General features: G+C 38.6%; 1 protein-coding gene across 1 annotated transcript in view; it reads left to right on the forward strand.

The window, feature by feature from the left end:
* The window catches only part of LOC126248912 (tyrosine-protein kinase transmembrane receptor Ror-like), a 129,655-nt gene that overhangs the window by 101,929 nt on the left and 14,315 nt on the right, over nt 1-13,411 (forward strand). Inside the window, exon 8 of the mRNA XM_049950399.1 lies at nt 9,895-10,115. Within this exon, the coding sequence (XP_049806356.1) occupies nt 9,895-10,115 (221 nt within the window). The remainder of the gene's footprint in view (nt 1-9,894; nt 10,116-13,411) is intronic.

Consider the following 13,411-nt stretch of genomic DNA (forward strand, 5'->3'; position numbering starts at 1 on the left):
GAAAGTTGGTGACTGAAATTTCGTAAATAGATCTCGCTGCAAAGACAACCGCCTTAGTTTCAGTGACTGCCACCCCAACTCGCGTATCATATGAGTGACACTCTCACCCCTATTTTGTGATAACATGAAATGACCTGCCCTTCTTTGCACTTTTTAGATGTCTTCCGCAGACGTGCCAACTCTCCTGATTTTTCCTTCTTCCTCCCGATCTCCCGACCGTGTAGACCGATCTCCCGATTTTCAGAGCTGTTTAAATACTTTCGTTACTATTTGAAAATTCTGCTCCTTCGATATATTGGTAGATGACAAGGTATGGTTGCTACTTGTCTATGTTAACTTGGAAGATTCGTGCGTTGGCTGTCGGGAGCGGCAGTAGGCGTAGCTCATGCTTTGTATCTATAAGGAAGTAAGGAACTTATCGGTGGCAGCGTTCGGAGACAAATGAATATCTTTCAACTAGTGCCAATTTCCTCTGCTTCTGGTAGCACCAGTGCAATCGTAAAGTTATAGTGGACAAGGAGTAGTCGATAGTTGTTCCAAGTGAAGTGATTAGTGTTGTTGTGTCTACAAGGCTGTGTTGCCAAATTGTCTAGGGGGAAGTTAGAGGGATTAATGTTTCAGGGGGAAAAATATTAAGGGTTACTACCCTGCCTTCCCCACCCCTCCGCTCGATAATTTCATTCTTGACTCCCTTTTACTGCCCCTCCCCACCCCGCTTGCTTACCCGATAAATTATTTAGGAGAATTTGAAGTGCAATATAGGGGGAAATGGTGCGCCAGGGTTGGTATCACTGCTACAAGACCATTGTCTACAATTTAGGACAATTATGTTCATGGTTCTGCTGCACGATTTGTGTACTCTGCAGTAGTTGTTGGCTGCATATCTTGGAGGTGTTGATTATTTTTCATGTAGAATGGTGAAGAAATACGATGCAGTGTTCAAGCTTTATTTACCTCATTTATTGTAGAGCATAACTTGACTATAACTGTGCCAACCACGCTGGGCCTTTGTTTTGCAAAATGTTTCCTGATTATGAAATTGTGAAACAATACGGGTGTGCCAGAACAAAAACAGTCACTATCCTTATGGAAATGTGTATGGAAGAAAAAGCGAAAATTATTACACACTTGCAGTCGAATCCATTCGCTATTGCTACCGATGCTAGTAATAAAATGGACTTAAAGTTATATCCTATTATCGTATAGTTCTTCAGCCCTGAACTCCGTGAAATTCAAAATTGCCTACTCTCTGTGCCTAATTTAAAAGGGGATGCCACTGGAGCTAATATTGCTGATCTTGTACTTTGTGGGAATTCTGTATAAAAAAGGATGTGGCAGGATGTTTGAAGCAAGAAATTGCTAACTTAATCACTGTAGGCTGTTCTTGTCACCTAATTAATCTTGCCGCTGAGAAGGGGGCGGCATGTTTGCCTTTAAATGGTGACGAAAATATTATTGATATATTTTATTATTTGGAAAGGAGTGCAAAGAGGAAAGAAAAATTTGTAAAGTTTCAAACTTTACATGACACAGAAATGAGGAAAATTCTGAAACTTGTGCCTACACGATGGTTATCGTTGAAAAGATGTTTAGATAGGATTTTGGAGCAGTGGGACCCTTTGGTTAGTTTGTTCAAGAGTGAAATTGTAAGTAAGGATTTTGAAGTGGAAACTCTGAAGAATTATAAAATTCCAAGACCCACTCAAAATTTCGATGTGTCTACTTCATATCACAAGTCCAAGCACTGTGATAAGATTTCACCACAGTCCTCACTTAAAAGAAAAACCCAATTATCAGTTTTTACAGAAAACCATTGACACTGTGGACTATGCTTTATCACATGAGGAACGACTTTTCATGTTTGTGTCATCAAATTTACATAAATCTGTATGCCTTTTCCTTTCAAGTTTTATGCTTATCTTTGAGAGCCCAAATATAGCTCTTCAGTCAAGCGCCCCACTTATTGAGGTCAATTTTGGAGGAACTATTGAAGAATGTGACGGCCAGATTTGTGAGACCACTCATTATTAAAACCTGCAGCTCTCTTATTGGTGAAGATTATCACACTCCAGCAAATCAAAAGGATGATTGTGATCTGATGATAGGGAATTATACATTTGCTCCGGTGACCACTTTGAAGCCTGAGGGAAAGTCTATATTCTTTAAGCCTGTAAGAAAATGTTTCTTATCATGTGATTACATAACACACAAATTTCCATTCAAAGATGAAGTTTTAATGCATGCAGAAGTTGCAAATATTTGTACAATTGGCAAAGCATCATTTTCCAGCCTTTGATTTTTCATAAATAATTTCCTAATATTCTAACTAGCGAAAGTGAACAATTTGATACAGAAGTTGATATTCTCCACTCTCAGTTCTTTAACTTTCATCTGGAAGAAACCAACTTGGCAGCAGAGAGAATTGATGTTCAGTGGGCATTGGTAGGTCAGACGAAATCGGCTGATGGGGTTCTTCATTATGACAAGCTTGCAAAGGTGATGCTGGCTATTTTGTCAATTCCACATAGTAATGCGGAATGTGAGAGAATTTTTAGCACAGTTACAAAGACCAAAACTCGGCTCAGGTCTATGCTTTCAAAAGCGTCTTTGGAGAAATTTTTAAATTTAAAATCAGTTCAAAAAGGCAAGTGCTTTGAGCAGAAATTTAGTTCAGAGTTTTTGAAGAAGGCTAAGTCAGCTACGGGTGTGCTGAATAAGTAACTACCGTAATCAGACAAATTCAGACTGATACTCTATTCAGATTATTTGCTAAGCCTAACATGTACATCCTGTATAAAATTGATTTAAATTTTGGTAAGATGTCTTACGGATATAAGATGCCATGCAAATATGGGTTGCATTATGAAATGAAAACTGTGCTAATGTCAAAACAGAAATCTAATAGACGTTAATTTGTTTCCTCGGATCGTAATTTCGAACTGTAGTTCTCTCGAGAGTGCTTCACTTGAATGTGTGTGAATCCAAAGAAACTTGCAGAGCTCATCATTCATGTTGTTCAGCATGTTGAATGATAAATTATACAGTCCAAAGGGTCAGTATGTCCATTATTTAGTATTTACATGTAAATAATAAAGCAAATGTAATTGAGTTGTTACAGGTATTGAATTATTGCAACTTTAATCATCAGGAATGTGTTGTAATTTACAATGCTACATCACTAAAATTCTCCTGATTTTTCACTTTTGAAAGTTGGCGTGTCTGCCTCGGTCAATCCTACCTGGTAAGGATCCCATACCGCGTAGCAATATTCCAGAATAGGACGGATAAGTGTAATGTAGGTTGTCTCTTTAGTGGGTTTGATGCATCTTCTAAGTGTTCTGCCAACAAAGCGCAGTCTTTGTTTTGCCTTCCCCATAATATTATGTATGTGGTCTTTCCAGTTTAAGTTGCTCGTAATTGTAATTCTTAGGTATTTAGTCGAACTGACATCCCTTAGATTTGTGTGATTTATCGTATACCCAAAATTTATCAGATTTCTTTTAGTACCCATGTGAATGACCTCACACTTTTCTTTGTTTAGTGCTAATTGCCACTTTTCGCACCATACAGAAATTCTCTCTAGATCATTTTGTAATTGGAATTGAACATCTGATGGTTTTACTAGACAGTAAATTACAGCGTCATCTGCAAACAATTTAAGGGGGCTGCTCAGATTATCACCTAGAACATTGATATAAATCAGGAACAGCAGAGGGCCTATGACACTACCTTGCGGAACGCCAGATATCACATCTGTTCTACTCGATGATTTACTGCCTGTCACTACGAACTGTGACCTCTCTGAGAGGAAATCACGAATCCAGTCACACAACTGAGACAATACTCCATGTGCACGCAATTTGATTAATAGTCGCTTGTGAGGAATGGTATCAAAAGCCTTCTGGAAATCTAGGAAAATGGAATCGATATGAGATCCCTTGTCGACAGCACTCATTACTTCATGGGAATAAAGAGCTAGCTGTGTTGCACAAGAACAATATTTTCTGAATCCGTGTTGGTTATGTATCAATAAGTCATTTTCTTCAAAGCGATTCATAATGTTCAAGTACAGTATAGGCTCCAAAATCCTACTGCAAATTGAGGTCAGTGATGTGGGTCTGTAATTCAATGTGTTACTCCTATTTCCCTTCTTGAATAATGGTGTGACCTGTGATACTTTCTAGTCTTTAGGAACAGACCTTTCGTCAAGTAGCGGTTGTATATGATTGCTAAGAAAGGCACTATTGTGTCTGCATACTCTGAAAGGAACCTGCTTGGTATACCATATGGACCGGAAGACTTGCCTTTCTTAGGTGATTTGAGTTGTTTCGCAACACTTAAGATATCTACTTTTATGTCACTCATGCTAACAGCTGTTCTACTTTCAAATTCTGGAATATGTACTTCATCTTCTTTTGTGACGGAATTACGGAAAATTGTATTTAGTAACTCTGCTTTAGTGGCACCATCATCTGTAACATTTCCATTGCTATTGCACAGTGACGGTATTAACTGTTTTTTGCCACTTGTTTACTTTACATACGACCAGAATATCTCTGAGTTTTCTACTATATTTTGAGACAATATTTCATTGTGGAAGCTATTAAAAGCATCTCGCATTGACATCCACACTCAATTTCGAGCTTTCGTGAAACTTAGCCAGTCTTGGGATTTTGCATTCTTCTGAATGTCACTCTTATATCCCTGCAACCAAAAAGCCTGCTATCTTTGATTCAATGGCACTCTTGGGCAGCGAATATATTAGACCATTCAGTATGTTTCATGGCTCCAGTTTCAAAATGGTATCCCAAGCACTCATATCTGTAGGAGCTGAAGTGGCTTGTGACGATGATGTGGAGGCGATACGCTGTCATCTGACTGCAGTTAGGAATAGAGTAAATGCTACTGCAGATGCTATTAAACAGGTGCTGGTTCCACTGGCTGTTGCTGCTATTACCGATAAGAGCCTCTTTCCAAACTGGTATGTGGATGGATAATACACATAAAATAACTACACTACAGTGACTGTATTCACTATTAGTTGAATGTGATGTGTGGAGTACAGAGTACTGTTCACCACTCCATTTCGTGTTGAGGGTGGGGGGAACCAGCAGTTAACATCTTATCGGAGTTTGTTCACTGTTAAAAGTCCTTGACAATTTCTGAGGACTTAATGAAGTTAGCACCTTTCATAACAGATCAATCCTGAAAGATGTCACAAAACTTCCTTACACTTATCATAGTTTGAGAAATTGACTCAAACATACTTTTTAAGTCAGAGTTTTCAACATCGCAGCCAGAGCTAACTCATGTAGGAGAGACAGTAAACTTGGGTAAAGCAGTAGTGGCATATTGTAAGAAAGTTGGTCTTTCAAAGAGACCCTCAAAATCACTGAAATGAGAAATTGAAGTCCAATGGAACCGTTTGTTAGACATGCTAGTTTCAGTTTGGGATACTTTGATCGAGATTAAGGAATTGCTCCCAAAAAAAAAAAAAAAAAAAAAAAAGAAGAGTTAATTAGACCTAAGAATATAGATGAGCATACCCTAAATAAGCTTGCCATGTTCCTTAGGCCAATCAAAGAAGCTAATAATGATCTAGAATGTGACAACTATCTACTTCCCCATTTAGTACTTCTGTGCAGTGTAAACTTTTGGATGAGCACTTGAGCCCTAATAAATTAGATAGTGATGCCATGGAAATACTTCAATTAAGATGCAGAACTTACATGAACAGAAGTAATGATAAGGTTAAACTACCTGGTACCCCAAGATCGCAACATTTTTTTGCCCCCCATATATCGTGATATGTTGATGCTGAGCACTGAAGACTGAGATAATGTTTTCAAAGAGGTTGGTGTTCTGTGTCCAAACATTTCAGGTTAGTGAATGACTGTAGACACCTAATATTCTTTGCTCATGCAACATGATTATGAGTGAATGTTGCTACAAATTGCGACATCCGTTTTTTCTAGTTAATCGTGGTTCTCATGAAAGAGCACCAGGGTCATCAGAATTGTGACAGCTGTTGAAGTTCCAGAGGTATGCAAGAAGTCTGGACCATCAGACAAACATCACGAAGTGTTGTTGTACCTCCCAGTCACTGCTACTGAAAAACATGCAGAGGTGGAAACTGATATTGTTGGATGGTGGAAAGAACATGACATGACAGTTCTGTCTCTAGGTACTCTCTCTGGTTAAGAGCATACTAGGTATTCCAGCCTCAAGAGGATCTAGTGAGACGAGCTTCAGTGCTCCAGGCTGGGTTGTTACTGAACATCGCAGTCATCTGAACCCTAATGTTGTGGATGATGTTTTACTTTTTCAAAGTTAAAATGATCTGAAACTTCCTGGCAGATTAAAACTGTGTGCCAGACCAAGACTTGAACTCGGGACCTTTGTCTTTCGCGGGCAAGTGCTCTACAAACTGAGCTACCCAAGCACAACTCACACCCTGTCCTCACAGCTTTACTTCTGCCAGTATATCGTCTCCTACCTTCCAAACTTCACAGAAGCTCTCCTGTGAACCTTGCAGAACTAGCACTCTTGGAAGAAAGGATATTGCAGAGCTACCCCATACTGGCAGAAGTAAGGCTGTGAGGGCTGGGCTTGAGTTGTGCTTGGATAGCTCATCTGGTAGAGCACTTGCCCGCGAAAGGCAAAGGTCCCGAGTTCGAGTCTCGGTCCGGCTCACAGTTTTAATCTGCCAGGAAGTTTCATATCAGTGCACACTCTGTTGCAGAGTGAAAATCTCATTCTGAAAAGTGATTTGTTAAATAATTTTGACAGAGATTAATTTATGATGATACTATACAGATATTAAAGTTAACATTATGACATTTAAATTTAATGATCCTTTCCAGCAGTTTCCTAGAAACATCTAGTTCAGTTCTGTAATGTTGTGATGATTGCTATAAATTTATTTTAATACTTAACACCACCACATCTTCATATTCTTGTACTGTTGTCTTGGACTCGATAACTTGTTGAGAGAGAGTGAGAGTGAGTGTGTGTGTTTGCGATTGCGTGAACAGATCAGTATCAGTAAGTAACCAGTGACCCGCCCCAAATTCATGCTGGTTATCTATGGCCGGATGACTTGTCAGATTTGGTGGTAATATATTATGTACACAAATTGTCATCATGCATCAGTCTATCTGTCAGTGAAACAGTATCAAAATCCCTACAATAGCTTCTGAGATTATTCTTCACATACAGGCAGAAAACCGTGACGAGGGACTTTAAATAGTCGTCATCCCATGTGCGATTAGCTGCAGTGCTGTGAGTCATTGGTTATACTCGTGAACTCGTGTACTGGCTCTCCTTTCGATGGTGGCAGAGTATAGCTGTACCCGACAACAGACTCATGTGGCATGTTGTTCGTTACAGCGGCTGCAATGGAGACTTGAGAGTCCAGTCTCTGAGCACACGGAGATGATGAGTTTGGAGATGACGTCAGAGGACCCAGTGGCAAGTTTAAAGCTAGTTCACGGAGCGCGTTTCTTATCTCTGGTGTGCAGTACCCTCAAAGGTGCCATCCCAATAAGGATGTTTTTCATCACCTGAAGCAATGCCTTTGGGAAACCGGTAATCTTCGTCTGCAAGTAATGGACAGAGGTCATCCAAGGACTAGACATACTCCACAAACAGATGACGCGATTCTTGTAACCTTTCACCAATCATCTTGGCGAAGTACCCATGGTATTATAGGGTAGTTACAGATATATCAAAGACTGGTTGTTGCTGTGTTGCACAATGAAAAACTGCATCCATATCGTCACACATTAACTCAACACCAGCAGCCAGAAGACCACTTTCAACGAGTACAGTTTTGTGGATGGCTTGTGCACCAAGTGGGATAATACAAATTTTGTAAGTAACATGATATATAATGATGAATCTAGCTTCACTCATGAAGGTATTTTCAACCTCCACAATAGCCATTATTGGTCAGAACACAACACACATCACCCATGAACATGACTTGCAGCCATGCTTTGTCATAAACCTTTGGGTTGAAATCGTGGGCGGAGTGTTTTTGGCCCCTTACCTATTGCCAGACAGGTTCAGTGGGCCTCTGTATTGTATGTTTCTTTGCCTGAGACATTAGAAAATGTTCAACTTGATATTCGATGATACTTATGATTTCAGCATGATGGTGCACCTCCACACTTTGGAATGAATGTGCGTAACTATTTAAATGAAGCATTTTGAGGGAAATAGATTGGTCATGTAGGTCAGATGTTCTGGCCTCCATGTTCCCTGCACCTTAATCCACTAGATTCGTATTTGTGGAGACATTTAAAGGGACAGGTTTATAGTACTCCACCCATGGATAATAGTACTCCACCCATGGATGTACACACTGTAATAACTTGCATGCATGTCACTTTGGTAATGGTGGATGCAAGTGTGGTGCATAGGATCTAGCCAAATATGATGCAGGAAGGGGCAAAGTGTTTGCAAATGCAAGGTGGCCGCATTGAGCATCTTCTATAAAGTGAATGTTGCTCGTGTGCATCAGTACTGGCAGTGTAAAAATAAGCCTGGATGTCAAACATATAGTACTGAATTATCGTGCATGTGCAGTCTAATTTAGCCTATCTGTCGAATTTTTTGTACCTTATTGCATACAGGCGATGTTACTGTATCCACTCTTATATTCTATTGGCTTTATTTGTGTCATGGACAGAACAAAGTGGTTGTTTGTCTGTAAGAAGTGCAGGTTATATCTTAATCTTTAAATGAAGTTAACAGGAACAGAAAGAAATACACAAGATACTGCATTGTGGATGTTTAAATTGGATACAGTTTGATGCTTTAACCAAAAAAAAAAAAAAAAAAATGTTTTTCACAAACTTGACGAGCCTGCATATCCGTTCCCCACATCATTGACTTATCTCACTGAGCAGGGCAGAGTTCATGCTACCTGTTCTGGCCACACTGCATGCAGTTAGCGTTGCCAGAGTCTTGTTTTTTAAATCGATATCTATTAAACTTATTGGCAAGACTAGGTTTTGCCAGATATACTTTTGTCTTGAATTCGGATGAGGAATCGCAAACTCATCGCCGAGTGCATTTTTTTCTCCACCCTGCATATTTCTGTGTTGGAAATAATGTATACACAAAATTATCATGTTTACGTACAATGATAACAAACATGGAAGCAAATTTTTTAAGCCCTCACATTTGGGTTTCCTGTTTTAACTTGTATAGAAATCATAGTGAATTTTTTTATTCCTTACAGGACATGTGGGAGATTACAACTCTAGCTGCACTTGTCATTCTTACTCCAACCACAGACCATGTGTGCCATAAATCCCTACATCACCATACAGTTATATACTGCTGAATGAGTTGCTGTGGTTTAAGGAGCAAGTTATGAAAAGTTTAGATTTGTCGCATTTCTCAGTTGTTTAGGAACCGTTATCTGATAATATTTTCTACCATAAAATTGACTAAGCAATACCAGCATAACATGTATTGCTTTCATGAACTCAGTTGAGATGTTTGTTATAACAGTTGGGCCTTTTATATAATTTTGATGATATTATTTTTTACATAGCTGTGCAAAACTTAACCTGTTTGAGATCTTGAATAAACAGTACTCTACATGTGTGTTAATTTGCACACTGAGACACGCTATATACTTGATGTTCACTTATCTGACTTGACTTAATTGCAGTGTAAGAAACCAAATGGAGAAATCTCATGTGGAAACATGATTCAAAATTGACTGAACTAAATTTATCCAACCTTATAGGCTTGAAGGAAGTTGAATCCTCATTTGTCAAACAATACATAATGTCTTATGTTGAATTTGTTTCTTCTCTGTAGGCTAAGATGTTTCATATTCAAAAGTAGATTGGTCTGGAGCAAGCTTTAATTTTTCAGGGAAAGTTTATAAAGGGGAGGTGACTACCGGTGATACAGGTGATACACCTTTGCTTGTCGCAATAAAAACTCTGAAGGAAAATGCTACTCCAAAGACACAGGCAGACTTTAGAAGAGAGGTGGAACTAATGACTGATCTACGGCATTCCAATATTGTATGTCTACTTGGAGTTGTTATGAGGGGCGAACCACTATGTATGTTGTTTGAGTACATGACACAGGTGAGTGATTGAGTTATAAATTAAATATATTGTTTGTATTTTGTGCCACTTATAAAAACTGGTTTTGCTTTGTGTGTGCAGTCTTCAGATGGAATGTACTGTATATCTAAAGAACAAGAAATGCATTAATTTTACCTATCGTAATTTTTTTAAATGTAAAACTTTCTGAACGTGGAAAAAATAGTATATTTGACACTGCTAGGAACAGAATTATATCAGTGGTCAGAAAAAAGTAAACCCACCCTATATTATTTCATGTTCTTATGTTTCTAGCACAACTGAAATTAATTCTCAGCACAGACTGCAGTTAAAGTGTTAGTCAGTAGATGGTATGGACATGCTGGAGGAGCATGTATATTTGTTTCTTTTTTGCCGATCTATTCAGCAACACATTTAAGCCCATGAGTGCTTAGTTGTGTCAACATGACAAGCTGCAATTGACTGATGATGATGAATGCTCATGATGATGTTACATACCAATTTGAGAATGATATGAAATATTTTCAAGAAAAAGTTCAAGTACTTCAGTAAATAGTGTTTGGAGCAAAATTAGTGGTGTTTTTAGTCATATTTGAGTTGAAAGTGGTTGCAGTTCAAAATTCCATTGTGATTTCATTTTCAGATATGACTTACAGTAGATGCAGAAGAGAAGAGTGGTCCTTAAGAGACAGCAGGAACGAGTAGTGGCATTATTACTTAAAATCGTGTGATAACTTGAGCAATTTCAGTGTTGGTAAAACTCCTATATACAATCAACTGGAACCCATTTTCTTAGAAAAACTGAGACTAAAACAGGGAGGAAACAAAAGCAGTTTGTAGTGCACACTCTGAGAGATAAGAAGCTTGCAGTAAAAAGTGTGATGCAAAGTGTTGTGAGTGCAGAGTCACAAATGTAAATTACAGAGCTTCAAAATATTCCATGGAAAGCCATAAATTGTGTCATAAAAGATCCCTAAATATAATTTCTTTACCTAAGACAAGCTGAATGCTTCATTGTGAGATAAATAATTTAAAAAAAAAAAATAAGTAACTCAAGAAAGTACATATCAGTTCACGACGAAGGACAGTTTCTCAAAATAAGTTCACATGTTACATCTAGGGCCGCAGGCTAAAGTGAGGAACCAGGGTTCTTTTTTTCTCATTGCATAATGAATCTCATTCTGCAATTGTGTGTGTGCTGTATTCAAACTTCCTGCCAGATTAAAACTGTGTCAGACCAGTATTTGAATCCAGGACCTTGCCTTTATCAGACAGTGCTATTAATGACTGAGCTATTGAGGCACAGACCTCAACCTGTCCTTATTGCGATAATTCTCACAGTAACTGCCTCTTGTGCTGTGGGGAGGGGCTGTGAGTTTTCGATTGCTTTAGCCTGCTCTGTGAGATTATTATTCCACCACACCATAGCTACAGAATGCCCTTAAGCACTATTTGAAGAAACATAAATGCAAGAGAAAGATATGTATGTATGCCAAAGGAAGTCGAAAAGCAGAGAGAATCAGCATAAAGTAATGAAATTATTTGTGAAATATGATGATTGCTTTTGGGACAACAAACGAAAACAAGCTTTGGCAAAATGATGGGATGGGGAAAGCATGAAAACAAAGCTTATCAAAAACAACCGAGTATACTGAAGACACCCCAGATAATTACACCTGTGACTGTACAGCTGTGATCTTTCAACTTTTAGATAAACAGCAACTCTGTGAGAAAACAACTAGCAGTAATGCATTTTAGAGTGCTCCTTTAGTCATACTTCATGTAGAAAAGACAGTACAAAACATTGATACATTTGGCATGCTGTATCATTGTTGAGATGTGAGACTATGATTTCTCTGACAATCAGATTACCATACGTACTGCCTAAACTATAAACAGATGGATCTGCAGTCTTTGATCAGCTGATAGATGTAAATGTTGACAACACTGTGGGATTCCAGTCACAAAGTTAATGAATGGATAGGCACTTCTACTGCACGTCAGTCATAAATTTCTCAGTAACAGCCAAAGCTGCAGAGTACAAGTCCTCCATATTTGTCTGTAGTTTTCCATACCATTTCCAAAAAAAGAGATTTAATTGCTTGTCGTCTACTATTGTAATTATCATATGCACAACCATCTGTAGTTAAGTTGCAGATGTAGGCAATGGAATTTAATTAGTAGCATGTTGACATCTTGTATGAATTGCATCTCAACATTTTTAATGCATGTTTGATGACTGTAGGGAAGAACCCCTAGAAGCTTGCATTTAATGGCCCATTCGTGATTGTGAAATCACGAATGCCACCTTTCACAAAACTGCTAGATAGGCAATAATACACAGGTAGTTAAGCATGCTCCTTAAAATGCTTTCATGGTATGGTATCACAACAGGGTATTAATCAGGCACCGTGTTGCACAAATTGCCATAAAACTATTATTATGTGAACTACCTCTGGGGTCATGTTTACTTCATATTTCACTCATAGAACATGAATGAAACTGGATTACCTAACGTCAGCCACACCACCACCACCAGTAAGTTTCTTGGTTTCACAGATGGGAAAAACAAACATTTAATGTTGTTTCTATTGAGGATTCTTACAATTCTTGAAAATTTACTGCTGAAGTGTGGTAAGAAGGCTGTGAGTATGGATGCTTCCATTGCTTGATTTTGTTCCCTGGGCTAGTCTGAACAGCCATCCTGTCAGAAAACTGTCATTGGATGTTGAAACTCATGTGGCAGGCAGGAAGGGAAAGGTTTCATACTCACTGAAGTAGGTTTCACAGTTTGCTGCCATGCTGTTCAGTGTTGTGAGAACTTGTAGCCTGCAAATATACATCAGTGTGAACTGGCCTTTTAGTACATGCTTTGTGCCAGTGTTTCATTTGGCTTACTTTGTACATAAATATCCAGAAAGGGTAATACACAACATTTTTCCACCTCTATTGTAACTAGAACATTTGGACAGGGCAAAATGAAATGCTTCAGAAACATCGATGGCCCTTTGGCTCCAAAAGGTCGCATCATGTATGAGTTGTTGGTGTACTGCCAAAAGCAGAAAGGTTTTCGGGCTGTCAGCTGTAGTGATTTTACTTTTGAGTCATCCGTAAAATAGTTGGCATTCTCAGGAGACAGAGGGCTTCCCAACGGAAACCCACATACTCACCGGAAGTACTGGTTGTTGGGTACGAAATATGTTAAGCTAAACACATGTTTGAACAGTGCCATAATTTCCTCCTCAGATGGGCTGCCAGTGAGTTCCAAGGAGACTTATAAAGGACTTTTGTAAACAAATATACTACATTGAAACTAA

The sequence above is a fragment of the Schistocerca nitens genome, chromosome 3 (assembly GCF_023898315.1).
Source record: "Schistocerca nitens isolate TAMUIC-IGC-003100 chromosome 3, iqSchNite1.1, whole genome shotgun sequence".
In the NCBI taxonomy this organism is placed as follows: domain Eukaryota; kingdom Metazoa; phylum Arthropoda; class Insecta; order Orthoptera; family Acrididae; genus Schistocerca; species Schistocerca nitens.